At 37.9% G+C, this 24678-nt stretch overlaps 1 protein-coding gene across 5 annotated transcripts in view; it reads left to right on the forward strand.

Moving 5' to 3' along the window:
- Positions 1-663: 663 nt before the first annotated feature.
- LOC131786165 (cGMP-dependent protein kinase 1) overlaps positions 664-24678 on the forward strand; it is a 38959-nt gene continuing 14944 nt past the window's right edge. The window contains exons 1-5 of one of the 5 annotated variants that reach the window (XM_059103177.2): positions 664-854; positions 1010-1172; positions 12397-12565; positions 13815-14250; positions 24478-24644. In XM_059103177.2, coding sequence (XP_058959160.1) covers positions 12409-12565; positions 13815-14250; positions 24478-24644 — 760 coding nt within the window. In that variant the 5' untranslated portion in view covers positions 664-854; positions 1010-1172; positions 12397-12408. Of the gene's footprint in view, positions 855-1009; positions 1173-7084; positions 7239-12396; positions 12566-13814; positions 14251-19620; positions 20125-24477; positions 24645-24678 lie in introns of those variants that run through there. The other 4 variants (XM_059103179.2, XM_059103180.2, XM_066163877.1 and 1 more) reach the window with 4 other exon arrangements.

Here is a 24678-nt window from a genome sequence, read left to right on the forward strand (position 1 = left end):
TGAATGCAGAGAAGGTCACGAAAATACGGGCAGAGCTGTACTGGACACAAGTTTCGTGCACATGTAAGGCCAATCACGGTATAACGATTACTTCAACAAAAGAACTGTAATCAAAGGATTTACGAACAGCTTTGTTTCACATTCCACGGTTAACATGTATATCTTCTGTAGAATAAACAGACTAAGTTTTAAAAAAGTGAAAAAGAAAACACTACAACTGATGCACAAATTACAAGAAAAACAGAGAGCGTCTCTGTCAAAATCCGCCCCTTCGTGGTAAGAGACGCATTTTGCGACTCTTCGAAGAAAAGACTCTCAGGGCTCTATAATTATAGACTTCATAAAAATTCCTAAAATTTAAAACGCGCGGTGGGTCGGTTCATTGTAAAGATATCCAATTGAGATAATAATTGACTGCGAACGCCGGCGGTCTAATGTCTTGGAATACTCGGGAACAAGACTTCACAGGCCAGCTTTGGTTACCAATCACTCGTTCAGTGTTTTGACGGCGGGTCAGCACCTCTAACAATAGCATAATGAAAACCTTTCTGTTTTTAAGAGAAATTAAATAAATTATTATACAAACATCTGAGCAGTGAAGCGGAGAGCGCTTGTCAGTTGTCAAACACCACAAAAAACGTGTCACTTCCAAGTCTTGTGGCGGTCAGTGTCAGATTGTTTCCACTTGCGGTATGCTCTGCTATTTTCGGTTTCTATCAACATACCAGGCTGTTAAATAGCCCTAAGCATTGAATACTGAAACATAAGAACGAAAGAACGCCTCGAGCAAAGCTGACAAACAAGAATAGGATACGGAACCAGTGCTTTCAAAGGATGGTTCCTAGAGAGACGAGGTATTGTATCGTTGTTGTGGAATCTTTCGAGCTCGTTATAGTTTAGAGCTATGTATTGCTGTCCTTGTGGTCGCATCAAAGTTTGATTTTTTTTATTGAGTCACACCACAGCTAAGTTTGAAGTGTTTCCTTTCGTGTGATTTTTTATTCATGAGGCTTAATTTGACCACACGTAAATACACCGCTTCAACTTGTAACACCACCAACAGTATCCTCTACGAGGCACAGCTGCCTTCGTCTCATTGGAAGAAGTCACTATCTCAGTGAAGAGAGCCGTTCGCTACAATACTGTGATTGACAATCCTTTCTTTATCAGAGGTGAGTCATGGCCGAGTTTTTAAGGCAGTTTAAATTCTTGTTGAGGTTTTGGGGATATATTGAGCCATACTTTAAGCAAATCCAACGGGTTACTTGGTTTCTATCGACGCTAGTCAGTAAGTGACTTATGGCTTACGGTCAATTGTCTTAACAAACTTTGCGGTCACGATGTCTGCTGGATTTTAAAGGAAAAGTGAATCATAATTTATCATTCTTGTCAGTTGTGTGACACTGATCAATGAAAAGCTTAAACGAGCCCTTACTGAACGGCTGCGAGCTTGTTTACTTCGGAATCGTGCCGTTCTTGAGCGTCCGTCCTTACGGTCACTTGAATTACAGTCAAACCATATACTTGCGTTGATATTATGTGGAGGAGTTTCGTCGGAGCCATAACCAAGTTTAGTAATTTGCCGGAGTGGAGTGGAACGGTAAATTAAGAATTACAACGTAGACTGCGAAGCAAAGAAATCATCACATGCACCATCGTTGATTCCAAGCTAACCGTTATTAGCAATGTTTTGATTCAATAATCAACTTATTAATGCTTTGTTAGATAAGACGGAACCAAGTTGAACAGTTTTAGTAAGATTATCATGTTTGTCTTGGCACTAACTAAATCGTATATGAATTTCTTTCCGGCGCGCGATACGGCTTCAAGCTTACATCTTTGATGAACAAACTAAAGTAAACTGCAGAGTTTACATTGTTTCAGAGGCTGTTTACACAGCGCAAAGCTCTCTTTGTTGTGCTTCAGTTTAAAGAATCTCTCCACGTTTTATGGTCTGTAACTTTAAGAAGACATCGAAACCACGAGCTTATGTCAAATGCGCATTTATTCTCAAGTGCTGTCGCGTCAATTACATTGGAGACATACGCTCGCCATAAAACAGCTGAAATTTTCTCTCCAACTAGTCGCGAACTGAGAAAAATCTAAGCAGAAAGATCAGACAAAACCGATCTTTGAGCAGGTTATTTTATTATTTCCCTTCGTTATTCTATCAAAACAAGATTTGGTAACAAGTAATAATAACAATCGATAGAATGTTATTCTATTAAAACAAGCCCTAAGGGCATGCGGTGAAAACGAAATGATCGACTGAGAACTTGAAAGCGACCCCGATCAAAAATAGAAGTAATAGCAAAAAGCAGTTGATATTAGCGTTTTTTTTGTTTAACCCCCAGCTGTGTTTAAAGAAGCGAGTTCTCTCACAATCTAAATAAAGTATCACCTCTAAATAAAGTATCACCTCTACAGAAAAATCAATTTTCTGTCCGTTTCGTTTAAAAATCAATTTTCTGTCCGTTTCGATAAAATTCACAAAATGATAAAATAATTCAAACAGGGTCAGTAAGAGGCCGCTGAATTGTGCAGTCTGTCAATCAAACAATACCAATGGCGTATTTTGTTTTCTTAATAAAATAATTGTCATGAGAAAAACAGAATACCGATTTTAGATTATTCATGAGCGGAAAGTGCCGCTACAATTATTTTCCTTTAGCTAATTGCTGCGAAACAAAAAGAAACTCGGGATCTATTTGTAGCGACTGCTAATGGCTTGTCTCCCAAGATACCACTTCCATGACTTAGTGTCAGGTTTGATTCTTTGCATTGTTTAAGCGCTTGTTTACAAAAACGTGACTTAACCTGAGTGTTTTGCTGTTTAAAGATGCTCTGATAACCTCTTTATGGAAGAGAGGGGCGTGAGGTATGGCAGATTATGGTAATTTGCATCCTTGGGGCTACAGCGGCTTCTTTTCTTCGTGATAACTTATTAGCCTCTGTTACTAGTAAAACTGTGTGGAATGATTTCATATAATTTCGGTGTAATAGTACTACTACACGGAAGTGAACATCCCATTCGGTAAAGAAACAATATGATCACAGGTAACATGTTCTTGTGCTGATAGTATTATTTAAGGCTCCTATAAAGTGCGGTGTCAAACCTTAATTGCGGACACCGTTTAGTCAAGAAAATAGACGTAATGTGAGGCTAAAAGTGGTCAGTATTATTTGCAGGGATTATAATGAAACCAAGAGAGATTTTTCAAATTGTTATAACTTAGAGGATAAAGATGAAAAATCAGCAGTTGTCCAAAAGGCATTTATCATATACTAAGATCTATCTCTTTCTTTGGTTTTGAAAAGCCAACGGCAACTAGAAGGCGGTGCGTGGCTAATGACCTTCACTCAACTTACCAAAGCTAACGTGTGTAACTTCTTCCAGTCGGTGGAGCTAAAATAGCCGGCCATATTGTAAAGAAAAACTGTCTCCTTACCTTGATCCGAAAAAATGTCTTATTTTTTCTCTCTTCACTGTCTGCCCGCGGAGAGAGCAGTGGGATAGAAAATGAGTGAAGAACTCAGAAAGAGAACACATCATCTTCTAGTCATTCAAATAGTCTTGATAGATTCACAAAGCGCTACATAAACGTTTCTCCTCTTCCGCCTTATCTTTGAGAACGGCGTGTCTAGAAAAAAGATATGATCATCATCTATGCTTCTGGACTACATATTGTTTCTACAGAAGTAAAAGAAGTTGATTTTATGTTAATGATCAACAAAAGCGAAAGGGTAAACACGCGTCAAAAACATCTCCAAACAACATGACACCATTTTCCTCAGTGACTCGCTAAAGAGATGACAGTCAGTTTAGTTTACACCGCACCCATGAAGGCTATGACTGTTCGCGCTGAGTTGATCCGCTCGTAAATCAAGCCAAACCTGTACCAACCCTGCATCAAGGTGCTAAAATTCTGATAAATAATTTTTTAAAGGTAATGTCGTGCTTGAATGTAACAATATGTAAATACTAATCCCTTTCCTAATTAGAAATCGCAATTAAAATGGTCGCTTAACAACATCGTTCAAATGTTTTCTTACTTTCTTGAGCAGACTTTCATTCAACTTCAGCCATGAAAAGACTTTTCTACCTCACCATACAATAAACCAAATTTCAAACGCTTAGCTCAAATCGTGAAAAGGCACTACTGTACAGCAAGTGTCACAGCTGAACAACGAATGGAAGCACAAATTATTTGTAAATTCATTCATTACAAAGCCATTTGAATCACAACCTTACAAAAATCAGTCACGATTGACTGTTATTTCGTTTCTTTTTCATTTTCTGAAGAGCTGCGAGGACCTCTGAAAATCCCATCTTACACCTGTCTATAGTATGTATTTGTTGTGAGATGATGACTGGTCTCAAGAGGGCAGAAAAGCTAGAACTTTGAATTGACAGATTTTTCCCTAAGCATCTTTTAGCACCATCTCTAAGCGGGTGTTCAGTTGATTTAAACCTTAAATACATTTGCATAAAGAATAGTCTGTTTTACGTCGCTTTTCCGCTAATGATATAACCACAACCAGCGTGCCAACCTTCTTGGAAACCATCTTTAGCAACATTTCTTGACAAACAGTCGGAGATGTGTACGTATCATTTAGTCCACAGCGAAGTGGACTGTGAGATGCCATGACAAAAACTTTTTGGAATCCGTCTAGTCTGTCGTTTTTCAAGCACTAAAATAATGAATGTTTTTCTTTCTTGAATCATGAGCTATGAAATAAATTCAGAAATTAATACAGCCCGCCAGACTACACACGTAAGATTGCTTTTTATGATTGTTCTAAAACTGTTATCAATCTGACGGTCTGCTTTAAGGTCGTTCTTGACAGAATTTAGTTATTAAGGTGATAATGTGGTGCGGGGTAACATCACCAAAAGTTAAAGACCATTGCCTAAGAACCAGTTTCTTGGCACAGCGCGGTCAGGGAAGTCTAAACTACAGGTAATAATTTTGTCTGAAGTGAAATTACCTATGGATCAAACATGGTGTAAATGAGAAAGGCGCACTAAGGCTACCTTTTGTAATGTATTTATCAGACATCTGGATACCAAATGTACATATTACAACAGCAAATGGACAAATTGTTATCACGAGTTGTTGAGCGACCATTAAGTTAAATAGAAATTGTTTTTTTCAATTTGCAATATATTCTATCTACAGTGTATTGAATTAATCTAAAGAACCTAACTGGAAACCAATGGAGGAATGTTAGAATATCAGTCAACGGCCATTACTTTAAATTGAATCATAGTAGCATCCTATTCGTTTACACTCAATCCACAAACTTTGAAATTCTACGCCATACCATGTTTTAAAATCATGTGTAAAGTTCAGCTACGTTAACTCGTGCCATAAAAATGACTATTGTTTGCAACAAGGTTGGAATCGATGTCCTTCCTGAGGTTAACGCACAGTGGCACACGTTTTTCCCATTGTGAAACTGACCCGACACTTTGTGTGTAAACAAACATCTTACCCTTTATATTCCAAGTGCTGACTCCTTTGCATTTATTATCCGCCTTGTGACTCTGCCAAACTACTCCATCTTCACAGTGCTAGAATACTGAAGAGATATTCTCTAATACCTCTTTGTTAAGTTCCTGTCTTTCTACCGACCTTTTCATTGCTGCTGCTACCTGTGCCGTTGTAGCTGTTGTTGGTGCTTTATCAAGACAGTGTTATGGTCTTAAGAAGAATAGAGGAGCTTTTATCGATTGGCCAATTAGACAAGTAGTTTTTCGACATGAAGGACTTCTTCATACTCGTTTTCAACTTAACAAAGTGAAACACTCAATAACATGCTTGTTGTCTGTTGAATGCTGTTACATCTTACCTCTCCGCCGTGCTGCGCCCCACCTCCCTTACTTACGCCAGGAATGAATACGATCTCGCAAAAAAAAAAAGTGGATAAATAAAACTGTGACAAAAAAAGGAAAATTTCGACCACCTCCACACACGGCTTCGGTGCAAAAAAATGGCGAGTTTTATTTTGCTCTGATTTGTTTTTTTAAACGTCATCTTAATGAAGAGACAGTGTGGCAGAGTGGTTAGGGCGCTGGACTTATAATCTGATGTCAAGCCCTCCAACTGGTCTGTCTCCAGCCAGTTGGGATTCTTATTAACATCATGTTTATTTACAATGTTTGTTTTCAATTAGTTTGTATTGGCCCTTAAAAGCCCCTATGGGGAAGGGTTCAATTATCATTTTTGTTTTGAGGGAGGAGTTTGGTTGCTTCCATATATTCCGTGTAAGACAGCAGTTGATTTTGTGTTGTGGCCCTGGCCTCACTCTCTCTAATAAATTTCTTCCATAATCACAACGTTTGACATTCTTGGCACTTCAGTGACAAGAGATCCTGAAGGCTTAAAATGTTCAGCTGAATGATGCAAAACAGATTTGTCGGCAGAGGTCTTGCACGATCTTGCCGAGCTATGGAATGGATTTGAACAGTCGTGGCTCTAATCCTACAAAGAGCAATGGTTGAAATAAGTTTATCGTTCGATCAAGGAAACTTAAGCTGAAAAGAATTGCCATCTTATAATCACACACATGGATCGACTCACATAATGAGAATTAAATGAGATCGAGCCGAACAGTAATGAATAACGATATAATTACTCACGTCTGTTGGATTTTCAGGTGTGCATACAAATAGTCTGTGACTTGTATTTTCGCAATTGAAGGATTAATTCTCTCAGTACCACTTGTGCGGTTGATTGTCTCGTGTTTTTTCGATGAGCTACCAGAAAATTGACAGGAAAAAAATTGGAATAAAAGTGAAATTCATCAGTCACCTTTCACTGAAAAATTCGAGTGAGCGTTTTCATGGAATATACAACCCCTTTTTGTGAAATGTAGGTGCAAAAACATCAAATAATAGGGTCGCACCGGGTCACGTTTGCCATCTTGTCTGTCAATAATAGGTGTCCTTGAACAGATTCGCGAATGAACTCGTTTATGGTTACTGTGCTCTCATCTTCAGCTGTGTTTAAGATAAGATAAGCAGATCAATAAGTGGATCATCACACCACTTCTGGTTTGTTTATGAACACAGAGTGAGAGTGCAGCCCTTGTGTTCTGGTTTATTCTCTGGAATTCCGATCAGATCAAGACGTATGCTTAACAGCGCCCCAGCAATCGCACGAACCTTTTATTTTCGATTTAGCAGTAGCGGCATCCTCTGTCTTCTAAAACTTATGCCGATGAGCATTATTGAGGTGAGTCTCGCAGTGCTATGACTATTGGTCAGCTGTTGGCTCTGTAACAGTACTTTTTGATTGTGTCATATCGTTAACTTTACATCTGTCGAGGCTCATTGCGGGTAACTTTACTATCGGAACGTACATGCTAGAGATCGAAGTCTCCCTCGACGGTGACGAAAAATGGATTTCTAATAACTGCGTTAATTCAAACGTAGCCAAAATACATAGCAGTACGCGGTTAAGCATACTAATGGAGCGTATAAGCTACGTAGCCATTATTGGCCACCATGCAAAACGTTTCCTATTTAATGTCGCTATATAACACGTCAAATACTTGAACGGCAGAGTATTGTGTTTTTTTCCAAAACAGAAATCATCAAAACATATTAAAACGGAAATTAGAAATTCGTGTTTTACACTTGATCGCTGCAAAACGTCATTCACTTTTGAATTGGATATACCGTAACTAAGCTACTGGCTCTCATTCTTGAGGGGATTAGGTAATTGTTCGGTTATTGCGGGCAAATTGCAAATAAAGCGCTCCAAGTATGTGAAGTGGCAAGGGAACGTTCCTTTATCAGCTTACAAGATTTAGCCATGTGCCTTTGGCCCGCTGCCGGAATTGCTCTCTAAGCAACTAAGTTCGTTGTTGATTAAACTATAGAAGGATTACAGGCTTCTCACTGACCTGTTAATTTTCTGAATACAATATAGTACATTAATTGTTTATTTTTAACTGAGCTGACTCAAGTTAAGCCACTGTAAATGGTTCATCCAAAGGCCTGCGTTTGGCAGAAGATGATTTTGACCGTTGCACCCACCAGCTTGCTGCTTGCTGGCACAAAAAAATGCAGGTACTGACAAATTAAATTTGTGCGCCCCGGCTTAAAGGTTTCGAACGACGACGATCAGATGATTCACAACTTACTGTGGAATCGAAAGCCTTTTCCACTGCTCCTTCGTTTAATGCCTTTAAACTATCTGATTATTCCCAGGTTTCGGTTCATTTTTATCTTCCTTCCCTTCCACGATATTAGACTTTTATTTAAGCTCCCGAACCTTATCTTTAGTTGGTATCTCGTCGCATTCTTTCGGAAATTTCTTATGTGAGATGGTACATATCGTCACACAAAAAAGTAATTCGAACGATGGGCTTATCTTAGTGACAGGAAGAGTTTTTTTTTTCAAGTGATTCCTTCCATACCGGATTCTTTATCCTCCATTCGCACGTCCACAAAACTTACGAAGTTTTTAGAGTGAAGAATTCCCTAATTGATTGATTAACCTTAGGTGATAATGTCAAACCTGTCCGAACTTGGGCATTGACTGAATAATTTCATTCTAGAGATATTAAAAGTCACCTGGAAATGATACTAATTTTTGATTTTCAGCAGACTCTTGTCGGATCATTTGTCTCAAGCTTTCATAGATAAGAAAAACTCGAGCCAATTGGTACGATCCAGTGATCTTCATACAACGCATAAATCTCTTTAATGTGTTACCTTGTTACCACACAAGGCCCGTTAATAAACTACCTTCTCTTTCCGCCGTTAATCCACTTAGATACTTTTAATCCAGTCAGCAGTAGTTATCTTTACTACTTCACCCATTGACCTCTTTGGTCCGACCTAATATCTCAATCAGACGCCTTCTGTTGGACTCGGACGTCTTCGGAAAATTAGTGCGTCACATTCGTAAAAACTAAGGCTCTCCATACTGACCCTTGGTTGGAATATCCAAGTCCCACAGATGATCCATATGGATCCTCCCTTAGCGAGAGTAACTCAACGCAACAATTTGGTGTCAAATCGATTGCAACCTATTTGCTTGAAAAGATTTCATCAAAGTCCAATGATCGGAGCCTCCAAAATATTTTTTGTCAAATGCATCATATGTATACCTTTATTAAGTTGTTTTTGTTTTATGTTTTGGTTTAAAAGAAACAGAAACGATTGCAAAGTGCAACTACTGATTCATGTTTTTTCGCCGGTCGCGGATGATTTGTGCTTTCCTCATTGTTGCTTCAGTCGGTAAAATTAAGAGTTCCTTCCAGAAGTCTATGGAAAGGTATTTACCTTCTAAGTGTAATCTACGCCCATGCAAGCTTTTCATCAGTTTTAAATGTCAAAATCTCATCAAAAATTTTGTAAACATGTTAGCTTTCATCAGCCTCTCATGCTTTTCTACACAACGATACTTCATCGCTCTCTGGTATCATTTTCCTTACAAGAAAGAAGACAAGATATTCAAAAAGTGAACCCCGCACCATGCTATGTTTCTTCCAAATGCATGAAAAGATTTTGCATGATTTTATGATTAGCGATCAGGGGGTCAACACGAAACTCAATCATCTGGAGTAATGGCGTTATGCAAAGATGTCATGTTAACGAGACATACTTCCGTAATAGGTTTAACTGAAGGCTAAGGAAGATAATTAAATTAACTCAGAAAGAATTTTGTGGGAATGCATCTGTCGTGATCACGCGTGTGTAGAATGTTATTTTCGCAAAATGCTACGGCATCGATTTACAACCACAGTGTGTAGGTTACGTTGCAAACCAGGATTAATTTACATACCTCTCGTAAGTCTTTTGAGAAAAATCTGTCAAGAAGGGCCTCTAAGGCTTAAAGTCATGGTACTAGAACATCGTTACTTCCTCGTTTTGTTGGTTGGTCTTTTCATAGTTCTTAGAAGGCGCCTCTATGAATATCACGTGCAAATCGAGTTGACATGGGAGGAATAAATGAGGTCACCAGGTGGGCTTTCAAGCACCACATTTGTTATTCTAAAAGCACTTTGTCAGTTCTACAAATACTTAGGCGGGTTCTCGACAGATACAACGTAATTGAACTTAATAAAAGTGGCTGCTAAAAGCACTCACCACATCTTGAGCCATATCACCGCTGCGGAAGTCGCCTGACAACTTGACGGAGGCTACGAAATTTTTTTCCAGGAAACTGAAAAAGACAAAATGCAAAATGGAATTATGGAACCAAAATAGAACATAGATGGTGAAGGATCGAGGAAAAAAAAACGGGTCAGTATCGGACGACGACGACCTTGCAAAGTTTGAGCTACATTATTGTGAGATGCGCAAACCGTGACAGTCATGGTACACAAAATAACACTGTCAGCTTTGAAATCTGTTTTGTAAGAGCAGAAATACCTTTGAGGACAATTGGGGTAATAATCGACTCCTTTCATTGAAAATCTGAACGACCCCGGCTCCCAAGCTGGCGATTGCCCGGTATTATTGCTGTGTCATACAATCGTTGCTCACATGTAGCAAGTCTTGAGATAAGAATTTCCAATTCCTGTATTTATTTGCTTTTTGCATAGACCCTAAATAAGTCTATTTAGGAGATCTGATATCGAGGAAACATTCATGAATTTGTCGTTTCCTCTTTTCTTTTGAGTTCGAGAACAGTGTCAAAAAAAAATTGCAGTCAGTTCATGACATGAGAGATTTAACTTGGCACGAATGCTGACAACTTTATTATTCCTTTTTTGCGGGCGAATATCAAACGTACTTGACCCGCTTTTCAAGTTCATGCGCCAATAAGGCACATCCGATACTTTTCATTTCTCAAGGACCTCTGACACTCTGTCCTCTGTCTTCCCTGCACGGATTATTTCAAGTACGACTTTTTACTTTGTCTCCAATGTATGTATTTTTGTTTGATTGCTTAAAAGAGAGGATTAGGGCATAATTAATTTATAAAATGATCTTAGTTACAAAATGTTCGGAGAGCAGTTTGGGCTTCTGCGCCAGATTTGGTGGGACACTGTTGTAGAATTCAATGCGAGGGTAACATACCTTACCCTGCTTCCACGCTAACGGTTGTTTTATAACATTTTCCTCTTTTCCATTGCTCTTGGAAAGAGCGTTTCAGTTCTAAATAATTGATCCCAGTACGGTTCATTCATTCACTTGCGCCTGAGACCTCTCCTGTATATCAGTTTGTCACAATGTCCCAGAATGGAGTTCCCGTAAGTGAAAAAGTTTTCAATACCAAATACTGCAACGACAGCTTTATAATCTTTTCGTGAGACTTCGCTTTTGGGACTCTTTAGGAAAACATCTTTTTCAATTAACGTTAAAAGTTTTTTGTTTATTGCAAATTGGTATTAACAAAACTCTATAAATAGAAGTCCGGAAATGAAGCGTTAATTTACTCATGCAAACCGTTGTCCGTCAATGGTCAATGTATTTGACAAACATCGCGAGCCTTAAGCGTAATTTTCAGGCACAATGGCACTCCACGTAACCTTCAAAGATCACTTTGTCACTTTCTTATCCTATTCATAGATCAAAACTGATTCATTTTAGTTTTTACTACAATAGTCGAACCTCCCCTTGCCATCCCCTCTCGTATTAAAAGCTAACACCTCTCATAAGCGACCACTTTTCAAAAATACCAAAAGTTTTCAAGCCAAATCACTATCGCTGGAACCCGTCGAAAGCGACTACGTCTCAAAAGCGACCACTTTCAGAGATGGTTATCAATTGCTTTTAACCTCCCGTAAGCGACCACCAAAAGTCGATATTTTGGAAGGTCGTTTACTAGAGGCTCGACTGTAGCTGTATATCGATTACTGAATTACTTTATGTCTTTATTCCTATTGATTTGTTGTTCATCTATCCGTCCACTCGTGTGTGTATGTGTGTATCTGTTTTAATGGCGGTCTGAGGGAGGTGTTATATTGGAAGCAAGTTGGGTCGTGCAAATCGTCACACGACCGTCTTGTGCCTATCAAGTTTTAAACGCATTACTTCCAATAGTCATCTTTTCAATGAACTGTCTCGTTCACCGTCTGAAATTTTTAATTTGAAAAGAAAAGCAACAGATGAAAGAGGTGTGCTTGTTTCATCATAACAATCGAAGCGATGATTTTCGTTATAAACGCACCTGTGACCCTAGTTAACGACAGAAATATCAATCAAATGCGGGAAACATTTTCCACATCATTACCGTTTCCGACAACCAGGCTACCAATAATGCGTTCTCAGTACGTTTAAGATGTTAACTGTCATACTCTGTTAAACCTCTGATTAAAGGAAATGAAAAAGTCCACAGTCCTATTGGTTGAATTGTGAAGCGACCACAAGGTGAGTTAATTTAGTTCCGCCGAATGACGCTGTCGTACTTACTCACTCATTTATTATTTCAGACCGAATCATAGATGCAGGATCACATTGGTTCGCCAGCGTTCAAGCTGGTTGCAAGGAATTCTAGAAATAATTCCCCTTTCTTCAGGAGCGACTCAAACAACAACACGCCTCGGCCTAAGACACCGCCAATGAATAATCCCAAGCAGGAGAGAGACAGAGAAGGAGAACGTAAGTATATCGTTAGCAAACTGAACAGACCAGATCATGTCGACGCACAAATGTAGCGTCATGCCAGTGATATTGGTTCTTGTGGTGAGGTGATATTGTGCACTAAAAGTAATAAAACAAAATGAGATTTACCATTTGCATGGAGACCTTATGAACTGACGCGAAAATAAGTTTTTCATTTATCATGAAACAAGTGAAGGTTCGCCCAAAAAATTATAGTGAGATATATATTTTTAAAGTTACACCTGCGAAAATTAATTGCATGCAATTTGAATTTTTCACCGAAAAAGCCATCATTACATTTAAGATGATAACGAATGGATGAGTGGCTGTTGTCATGAAACGTCATTGAAAAATGGGTAGAATCTTGATTCCGTACAGCAAAATGCATGTTGACGCTCTTATAAAGAAAGAACAAATGTGCGGAAAGTTTGATAAGAAAATTAGTAATTCATGGAGTCCTAATTATCAGATTTGATGTTCAAGGCCTGGACGAAAACTATAGTTTTAGTTATGCAGGGGCGGATCCAAGTTTTCTTTTTTATTAATTAGTTACATGAGAGCTACATATTATTGTGATTTGATCCGCGTTATAATAACTAAAGTTACCTGCAAACAGCTATTTAGGCTAAATTACGTTCTGATATGCTAATTTTGAACAATGCAATTTTTTATTTCAGTACAACAGGTTATTTGGCACTTTTATAACCAAGAAAAAACAAACATGAAAAATGACCGGGTAGTTGTCTTTGCATATTAATTGTTTGGAACGATTATTGAAAACGCTCGTAACAAGGCCTTAGGCCGTGAGGTTTCGGGCATCGATAAGAACTAGAAACATATGAGGAGCGAGAGGGGCATGGGCGCGATCAGGACACTCGACTACTAGATCTGATAGTAAATTCTCCTGACTGGTGACCGTATATTTCTCTACTGGCCTTTCAAAAGGTCATTTTATATAGATAAAAGCTTTTCTTTTCCCAAGCATTTTTTGAGAGGTAGGTAAATTTACGTCACTAGTGAAAAAACATGAAGCACCTTGATCTATAAAAATAACTCTAATCAAGCTACGGGTACTGTGTGGAGAAATGAATAAAACATCTCTTCTATATTTAGACGCTGAGTTATTTACCTCAGTTTAGCTCACTTTATATTCTTTCATTTATTTATCTGTTTCAACCATTTTTCATATTTTGTATATTTTGTTTATTTTGTTTCATTTTTCACTGAATCAAACCTAAAACAACAGGACGAGCAGCAGCCTTGAACCTGGAATGGCTGAAAAGTTCCTTCAAGCTGTTAGAAAGTGCGCTGAGGGAGCGGAACAAACAGCTCGAGATACAAAAGAAGGAGATCGAGTTCTTACGGAACGAACTTAGAAGAAAAGATGATGTCATCAAGGAGTACGAAAACTTGATCAATGAACGAGAGGACATGGAGAAACAGGAAGTCGAAATTTTACACAAGGAAATTAGAATATTGCGTATGGACGTCATGTCTAAAGAGATGACAATACGAGAGCACCAGAGCGAGATTGAGAGACTGGACAGCAAAGTTGAAAAGCTCATGTCCGTTATGCCGCCTCCGTCTCTACCTCGCGCGCGCGCGCAGGGAGTATCCGCTGAACCAAAGAACCTGAACAACAACAGTCAAAAGCAGCTTAAACACTGCCCCAAAAAGCCAAGGTATGTAAGACGGAATATCTTGTTATTAGTTTCTTTACCTCTCCTTTTTTTTTTGTAATACGTGCGAATGTATATCAAGGGAGGCGTATTAACCGTTCCCAGGAGTTCGCTGAAATTGTTAAAACCAAGCCCTTTGAGGGCTTTGCAGGGCCTTGAAATCAGGTTTTTTGTGTTTAATTAGGGGCAGGCGTCAAATTATGGTATTTCTGCCACTATTTGAGCATCCTTACTATAATCTATGCTAAATAAGTAAAAAGAGAAAAAAGTATCATTGGTCTTATTTGTATTGAATAAGTCACTCTTTCAGCCCAGCGGTTTACGTTGATTTGTTTTAGTTGGACAGTAACGAGACAGTTAGTTACTGGCGCGTAAACAATTTCGAGTGGAGTCTGGTAACAAAAGAAGGGACTACATCGTGATTGCAAAGGAATACCGCATATTCGAAACAAAAAGCAATTTTTATTAATTTCTCATATAATTTTGAAAAAATAATACAATGGTAATAATAACAATGATAGACTTGAAAGAGTTGAACCAACTTAACGCTTCGTTCGCATCATTAAAACCAGCCATGTTGACTGGTTCGCCCTGTGGGTTTCCTCTAGCTACATAAAAATATGTTATATGTTTTATACTTTGCCCTACTTTACCTCGACGACGTGGAAGCAAGTGTCTTACGTAAAATGAAAAAGAAGGCATAACTAAACAAACAAACAAACAAACAAACAAAAAAAAACAGTCATACAAAACAGGACGCTTCCCTTGAAATTCCCTCGATTAATTTTTAGCAGGCTCATTTGAAAATTAGAAAGTGTGAACGTAATAAAGAAAAAGAAGACAAAAATTCCTTTAAGCCGGATGGAATAAAGGGAGGATTTTTCATGATCACCATATTTAAAGGACATTGTAACCTCACCTCAAGTTTTATAGGTACAAGAAATAATTGTCTTCTAAACGCTGTTATCAGAAAGTTTTCCAAAGGGGCGTCCATCAACGAGAGAAAGAGGAAAAGGATACAGGGCTATTAACTGCATACTGCATGAACTTCCAATCACATTTCCAATTAGATAATCTTGACCTACATGCACACTGATGAACTGTAGCGTTTAGGCCGAATGAAGTCCCCTTCTTGCACTCAGTCACGTCTTATTCATAGTAACTCTGCGGTTATTCTATCACACGTAACCCTTTTGGCTATTCTGGCAAATATTAAAATGCTGAAAGAAGAAGAATTTTCGAAGAAGCAGAATTTTTCCATGATGCTTACAGAAAACAAATTTATCAGTGAAGAATCACAACCTTGTTTGTGAGTGTTCTGAAAACCCCAAAATGCTGCCTTCTGGGCGAAAGTTTGATAAGATATTGCAGAAATATGCAAATTCTCAAATTTGACCATTATCAATATTTTAAACTTCGCCTCAAGATTTGCTGATGGTCTACCGACAGAGTGTAATCCGAGTGGAACTGCCGGTAGGTATTGTTAATGGTAGTTAAAAGCTGGAATACAAATGATGCTAAGTTATAAATCGTGCATTGACTCTGAGAAGGTCAAGTTCGTGCACGTAGGCGTTTGGTTAATGTTCTCTCGTACGTGCTACACTCCAACTCAGCTCTCCACTCCACCGATCCACCCTCAAATAGCTCAAAGGCAATAATTTAGGAGATGACAAGCGATGCTCGTATTACTCGTAATAAAGGCTGTTTTCATGAGAAATATTATCCATGTCTTGAACTTTCATGAACACTTAGGCAAAGTCCTATTTAAAAGACCAAGGGTCGGAATATTGCGATCGCTAGAACATTTTGAACGGATCTCTAACATATCCTCATATGCCTTTCTGTGGTTTAATTACCCACTTTTTTGGGGGGAAATTTGTGAGTGAGGTAAAAATGGGTTTTTCTAACAAGGATCAACCCTGGTTAACGGTGATTTCCTGTAAAGGACCTTGGTTACGCAAGTATACAGGTGATCTTGTCCACAATGACCAAGGCACGTTCGTGGATGAAGGCATTTCATATTTGTTGGATAAGTTAACATCGTAAAATTCCCTGCTCAAAATATTAAGCACGGAAATTTTAAATATTTTCATGAATGGTGTTATCATTAAGTTTATCTCCTACACTTGACAATAGAATGTATTTTGACTTTTTTTCGTCTAATGGAAAATTATCAGTGTTCCAATGTTTTCGGAAGGAATTATGTTGTAAGTGCGTGTAAGGAGAAGTGCTATTTGATTGATTTGATATTGTTTTACCAATTTCATAATCCCTTGATTTAAAACGAGGTAGCTCGGAATATACAGCTTAAATACTTGTGGCAGGATTATTGTCACCTAAAGCCCACTTTACACCAGGTATTTACAGGAAGGAAGAAAAAATTATACCAAGTCAACATTTTCACCCGAAAACTTGCTTGAAACGTGTGGATAACATACCTTAACAATAGGCAGAGGCGTTACCACAACGTTCTGGTGGTTTTAAGAACAAATTTTTCCTTCTTTCTGCATCTTGGCGAATTTGTGTTGTACGTGAATGGATATTTTTAGCCTTAGGCAGGTGCAGGTAGCGCTGTTTTGACTACTGGAAGCGAGGAATGAGACACGCGACCTTCCGCGATTGTCTTTACACGTTCCTGTTTCCTACGCGCGCAATCTTCTCAAGCCAAAGATTATCGCCAATAATTTACAGTACTGTTTGGGTGAAGAAAAATTTTAACTTTTTTTCTTTTCTATCTGGGGGCTTTTTCAATGATAATCTGATATTTACGTGTAGGTACTTAGTTACTCTTTTTTTATGTTAAAAAAAAAAGACTGGATGATAAAGGATAAATCTAGTGTGCGCCTCAGGGGTAAAAAGATCGCGTCAACTTTTTCCCTCTTCCTATCACTTGCTTACGTTTATTGTCTGCAAAATATTTATTTATGTAAATGTAAATGGAACAGTTTTGATAATCCAATGTCTCGCGTTAAAAGGCAGAACGCGAGGTTGAATAGCTTTTTGACAGAAGATTCTGCTCGATTCATTTTATTAATGTACTTTCAATCAGAATATTTTTGGGCCACCTATTTTACGCTTTGTTATCAATTTCCCGATGCTCTAAGGTGAAGAAACAGATTTCAGTGGCAGAATTGTGCGGCCTTCCCTGGCTGGAGTAATTAGCTTTTTGTACCAAATATACCCTCGATGAAATCATGTCAGCTTCAAATTCCACCTCCTTACTCGTTCATACTCACGGCATTGCCCAAACAGACCAAACTTATATGTGAACAAGTGATGATAAATACCAGATGAAGAAGAAATACAATTGTCATTTAGATATTTTAAGGATGTTGCTTATGACATACCACGCATTTTGACTGCATAAGTGAAAATCAATAGTCGACATCAATACTAATGGCTAATCGGGGTTTTTTAGAGGGGGGAGGGGTGGGGAAACATCTTGCCCCTTGTTTATGATGATCCGTCACGTTGTCCGTCGTCTTATGATGATTTTTCTCTGATGGAGTATTTATTTTCAAGCCTCGAAGAAGGATCTTTGTTAGCTCTCTAAAAAAAATTGTAAAAAAAGAAAAAAATATACATTTTTGTTTTATATCAAAAGTAGATGTTGAACCCCGCACGGTTCGTTATCAATTCTGACTGGCCACAGCTGTATAACACGGAAAGTTCATTCACTCAACAGCTCTGTCCTCCTCGCAGTGTTTAACATTTTTCCGCATTAACCCAACCTATAATATCCGAAAGATGGTGAATGCTTTAACAAAGCGGACAATTCTTTGTTCCTCAGTCATTCCTCGTTCAACTAAATGCAAATGTGACAGAATTTTTTTGCAATTTAACGAATATCGGTGCCGAATACCCGGCGCTGAAGTTGTCACCAGAAAGAAATAACAAAACGGCTTGGTTCGAACTCATATAAACTGTATTAGGCAGGTGGTATCAAATCATTACTGCTTTTATCTTATTAAGTTGGAAAATACCTTTAGTGATGAAATTGTTGATAAGTTCAATTCAAGTTGAGCCGAACGGCACGCTATTAATATTTGAACGAATCATCGTTCAAAATCTTTACCATTTTTATCTTTTTGTTGTTGTTGTTGTTTTTTTTTATGGACAATTCTGTCAAACCATTTTGTGTAGTTGATTTCAGTCTCAAAATTGCGTCGTCGTTCTGGAAAATTTAGTTATCACATCTCAGACGAAGAATTAAATTGCTGGCGAGAATAAAGTCGTATTCATTTAATAGAATGTTAATTAGCAGTTAAAACTTCCACTTATGATGCGGTAATTTCAACTCTTTGTAGCCTAGCACTGTCACTTTTCTACCCTTTTGTGGTCCTGATATGCAAATTTAACCAATAAAATAAAGGGACTCCAACAGGAAATGTAAACAGTCTTAATGCTTTAAGATTTTGTGTCGAAAACACTCCAATGAGTGTGTTTTAGGAACAAAAAGAAAGACAATTCGATCATAATTTAAGTAAAAGAATCACCGCTTGATGACCTTTTTTCTACGGGGCAAGTGACTTGAAGAGTGATAGGTTTACATCCGGTTGCTTTTAAGTTTTGTAAGGTAGACTGCGAAAAGGGTAAAAAAAAAGGGGCCAAATCGTACGTAAGCACAGAGAAAAGGACTAAAGAGATTATTCTTCAATAAAACTATTGTTTTATCCTTTGTTGGTGCTCGGCGCGGTAAACAAGGCGCCGCTGGTTTGAACTGACAGCTCTCTACCTACCTTTTCTTTGTTATTGTTCTTTATGATTTTTTTTTCCGTGATGTCTGAAAATAGTGCCCGCTGCTTGATATCCTTCATATCTACTGGCGTCGCAAAGTTTGTGAGACCTGTCACCAGCAGAATATCTTCGTGGGATTTTAGTTCAGAGTGTGATTAAAGGTCAAGTCCTCAAAACGCACAAAATTTGTCTGGATTAAAATATTCTTCAAGTTAAGTGTAAATGAGATAAGCGCTGTAAATGGTATTTGACGGTTATGTTGTCTAATTTCGGTTTATGAAGTGAGTGGAAGCTGACTGGACTAAAGCGATCACTCCGCCTCGAACCCGTCCGCACTGCTTAGTGTAAACAAACAATAAATGCAGTTGAAATTTACTTGGAGCAATCAGTTTTATCTTTGTTTTATTGGCACATTAAGACTTTAACATTTCAGTCAGTTTTTTCCTGAGTGGCAGCTTCGGCTCAAAACAGTCAACGTGCGCAGGTTTGCCTTGATGATTAGGCCAGAACATCCGTTCCAAACGTCAATCATCTATTAACATACAAATTACTTTATAACCACGTCCCTGATAAAGCTCTTACGCATGATTTACGGAACCGAAGTGCGCATTTATAAGGAGGAAGAGGTGGCGTTGCGATTTCTTCGTTAGATTCGCGCTTTACCCGGTGAACTTTAATTTCATTTCACAAATTTTGCGAGTGTCTCTTTTCAACTACCCTCAGGATATCGGTGAATGAATTCCCAGTATTCCATTGGCGATTAGATAAAGCGCGCGGAGTGATGCATTGCGGTCGAGCTGAGAGTAAAAAGAAGGCAGGGTGTTTGTGTTTTCGGCGGGGTACTGCGGCAACCACAGCGAAAATGGGCAGTCTGCGAGAGCTGCAGCAGGCCCTCCAAGAGAAGAACACCGAAATGAAAATGAAGGACAGCCGCATCTTGGCCTTGGAGCAGGAATTGAAAAGGAGAAATGAGTTGATCCGTCGACTCGAGAGCGAGTTAGACAAATATCGTTCGGTTCTGCAACCGGCCGTAGCAACTCGTACTAGAAATCAACGCCAAGGAATTTCAGCTGAGCCACAAGGCTACAAAACGGTCACCGATGCCTCTCAGCCACCTAAGAGACACAACAAAAGTTCCAGGCAAGGACGATTTCTATTCTGTTGTGCTTATGTTTCCTTATTATATGCGGGGGCTCGATCGATGGCTTAGAATATTTCTCTGTCGGTAAGCGTGTCGATTATTGTGCGCGCTCGTAGCTTTGCTGATCTTTAAAGTCATCGAAAAGTTATTGGTAACCCTTTTATCGCAAAATACGTGCGGCTGTAGACGATTGCTACTTTTTTTCCGCCGCCTGTTGTCAATATTTGCGGTCATTGAAAACCATCGCGGAACGCCAACGCAAGATAGCTGGAAAAAACGAATTTTCAATGTGCGCCTGAACTTCTGACACTAATATGAAGAAAATTACGCCTCACAGAAGGGGTGATTGTCTCAGTCAGCAATACGATCTATCTTCCTTTCGATCGTTGTTGCTGGAGGTTCGCTGGATGTTAGATCTCAGATGGTCGGCTTTGAATTATAGACCGTTTGTGCGTGTAGGCTATCGGTAGTTCTTTGGTTCTTGAAAAGTGACACCTTCGGTTAAAGTGGCCGATCGTGAATTTAATTTCGTCGTTCGGCTCAAGCACACATAATACCCGTTTGATTGCATGAATTTTCCTCAGCCTCGATTGCGCTTCTTTTCATGAACTTCTTGTGCATTTCCTGTGATCTTTTCTTTGTTGTTTTTATTGTACACTTCAAATCGACAACAAACCGCATTCGGCGAGAGCTTAAGATACACAATGTCGATCGAATCACGCTTGGTTGAGTTTTAATATTTGGCAAATTGCAACATCGAACAGGAGTCTTTCTTTCCTTTTTTTTTTTTTCATATACGCTATACCGCGATCGAACATTTAAGGCCGATCTGTTTTTGAAGTTACGTTTACTTTAATTCTAACATGTAAAAACGCGCTGAAAAGGATACTTATTTATCTTAATTGTGCTTCATGACTTTTCGAGTAGCGAGCATTCTCTGATATTGACATGGTCACAGATCTAGTTGGTGTTTGGGCGTCCACGAGCCTAGCACGCTTCTGTTCAATTTATCTCTTTCTCCGTGATCTGAAGTTTACAGCATTTTGGGCCCGGATTAAAGTAGCAATGATTGCTGGTTTGATTTTTATTTTTGTAAAGCTATACCCAGCTTTACCAGATATCGTTCAGAAGAAGGTTGTTCAGTTCGGGTCGTGTTTTATCAGAATGTCAAGCTTGAGGTTTTGGATTAAAGCGATGTTCGTTTTTCTTTTAAAAGCTGATCTGACGAAACAACCTGTTAACTGAATATTTCCGGGCTCTGGCTAGCCGTTTATTTTAGATCGATCGATTTGTACCGACACAAGATTGTTTATTGCTTCGGCAAGTGCTTTTATGGCGAACAAACCGCTGTTTGGTTTTGTATATTTCTATTGATGCCTTGATACTTGTAGTCTCGCCATTCGGAAGCTCCATGCGAGAATTTTTATCAAACTCGAATTATTTGGTAGCGGTTTGCTTACAGAACGATATTTACATATAATGGTTGAAACATGTTAAATATAAGCTAACTAGGCTTTGAATACAGAGATCGGCCACGCACCAAAATAAAGACGAGGTCTTAAGGGAAACGTGCGAAAGAAACGAGGTAACTTTTCGTAAAGATATGCAGGATAGAAATAAGCTTTAGTTCCCTCTTGGAGTGTAAACATTTTGGAGTCAAGGATTTTGTTTTTTTTCAGATTGCTAAATAACAAGTAGCGCACAAAAGACAAAGATTACGATATGAAGTTCACTATTTTATTAACATCCTTTTTCAGAATAGAATTTATGCGCATGCCTTATACTAGAGGGCAAGTGTGTTTGTTTCATCTCACGAAAGACGTTTTTTTCCGTTTCTAAAAGAAATTTAATCAGTCGCTCACGAGCATACAAGCATTCTGTCGTGATTTAAATATTTCATCATGTAAATTGCCCTTTCTTACAGCTTCTGTGTATATTATACACCAAGGAATTAATTTTGCGGTAAAGTTACAATTTCATCGGTTGTGAGGGTTTCTTTGTTATGACATGGTAAATTGCTGTAGAATCATCTTTTCTTGATTTACATAGGAAGCAATAAATTAAAACCAGGACCAAGGAGTATGCTTGAAAGCAGCTCCTAATCTTATGCTGTAATCTCCTCATCAAAACAATCACTGTTTGGGTTGAAACAAGCCTTTAGTAGCTTGTGTAGTGCACCTGTCTTGTGCTTAAAGTACTCAGACTCTTAGAAGGAAAAGTTCAACTTTTTATTGAAAATATGAAAAAAGTGACAATATTGATATTGAGGTCAATTTTACCCTGAAAGTGTAAGGGTCAAATGTATTGCAATTGAAGAAATTCAGAGTCTTTACTGTTTTATTGGTGTGTAGCCATAGTGATCAGCCTCAGAATACAAAATGCAAAAACTGAACAAAACAATGAAAAAGATAGGTTATCTTTTAAATTCTATTTACCTATTGTTAGGCTTCATAGATTTTAAAAGTTTCCTGTCTAAGTGAAACAGTGATCTGACTTTTTGGAAACTCTCACAAAGCTTTACATCTGCATACATTCCTACTAATCATGTCATATTGGAAGAAATTATGGGTGATGTTTTCACTACCTAAGATTTAAATATGTAAAAAAATAATCTCTGTTTTGGATTTAGGTTGAAAAAGGAAATTCTCCACTTCTAATTGCTTCTCAATTAAGGTAGAATTCAGTTTCATTTTCATCAATTTGTACAGCATTGCATAAAAGTTTTACTTTACAGTGTGAATTTTATGCTGTTAAATCCCATGTTATGGGGTGAATCTTAGAGACTACATGTCTTTGTCTTTGAGATGTCATACAAAATTGTAGTATCTTGAACACTGCTTTTGTTTAAGTATTTAGAGCAATGAGAAGGTGATTTGTTGGCTAAAGTGAGTCTTCTTTTCTGGATTTTGTTACGTTATATGCTGTATAATCATACATATATATATATATGAAATGAAATAGTTTCAAGATTTGCATTTGATTGAGGAAATTGTGGCTTTTCAGGTTGTCTTTGGCATGTTTTGTCATGATTACACAATGGCAGTAAAAAGAACTGATTTTATGAGTTGCAGTTTATTTTTAAAAAGTGGTGATATCTAAATATTTCAAAGTTGTGTTGCTAAATTCCCACAATGAAAGGAAATACTGGCATTTGCATCAGTATGTGAAAAGATACACAGTCTTTTTAAGCATAAAATCTCTCCTTATTATTGGGAAAATAGTACTCAGAAACTTCACTGAGTCCTTACATTCAATATGATATCAGTTTAATTAAAGTTCAAATATCTCAAGGAGCTCACTTGAACTAATAATAATCCAATTACCAACCAAAAAGAAAGAATGAAAAGAAGAAATTTCTGCCTTCATCATGGAGATTTTATGGTCATAAATAAAAAAGACTTAGGTTCATGAGTATTTTAGACAATTTCCATGCCTGTCACCCTTTTATAATTTTAAGGTAATATCTTTGTGAAGCTCAGTTTTGCCATCCCTTGGCTTTACACACTGAGAACAAAATGGAAAATTAGCCTGGTTATTATGACAATATTTTTAAAATGATTTTATTATTGTTCCTAGCTTTTTCTGCAAAGGACTTTTCATTTAGTTTCATGGTTTTGTAGTTTGTTGCATTTCGTATAATTTCTCACTTGGAAGCGTATTTTATTTAGGAAACAAAACATATGCAAAAAATCAGAATCAAACTAAAATTGCAATTTTAAAATTTTCATAATTGGACTTTGTATCCTTGGAAGTTACACATAAATTTAGGTGACTGAGGAAATTAAAAAAAATAATTGAACAAACCAAAATTTATCCCTTGACATGTACCATATCAAATCCTATTTATATTTTTATGTACTCTGTTTTATCCCCTCCAATAATCCATAATATATTTTGAATGCTTTGTAGAAAAGTACCTTTTCCTTCCTCCTTCCTCCTTCCTCCTTAAATAAAAACTCTGAAACAGGAACATTTTATCCTTTCATTTGAGTTGGTAGCATTTTAGTACAAAGAATACTTCTTAAAGAAAGCCTGGCTCAGTTCACATTTGAAATATTTTTGGTTTGAACAGAAGAACTACATACTGTACATGGTATTTGTTAGATTTCAAACAAGGTGATAAATCAGATGGAAAATGATGACTCATGTTTTTGCCTGCTGTGAGTTTGTGACAACCTGCCGTCCCCTTGATATACACTGTAAGCAGACCTCTTTGTTGAGGGTCTCTTTCCTGTGTAATTCATTGGTCTTATGGTACAAGGTGGCAGGGAGGGGGAAAGGGTTATGAGAGTGAACATGACTATGTTGACACAGATTGAAGCTAATCTTGCTACTTTTCTGTACCAAAATAGATCTAAAGAACTTATAAAGGATGCCATTTTGGACAATGATTTCCTCAAAAAGTTGGAACCATCGCAAATCCGTGAAGTTGTTGAATGCATGTATGAGAGGAAATGGAGAAAGGGTGAATTCCTTATCAAAGAAGGAGAATCAGGCTCACACCTTTATGTACTGGAAGGTACATATCTCATGTCTTTATTAACATGTTTGAA

This window comes from Pocillopora verrucosa, chromosome 1 (genome assembly GCF_036669915.1).
Source record: "Pocillopora verrucosa isolate sample1 chromosome 1, ASM3666991v2, whole genome shotgun sequence".
Classification (NCBI taxonomy): domain Eukaryota; kingdom Metazoa; phylum Cnidaria; class Anthozoa; order Scleractinia; family Pocilloporidae; genus Pocillopora; species Pocillopora verrucosa.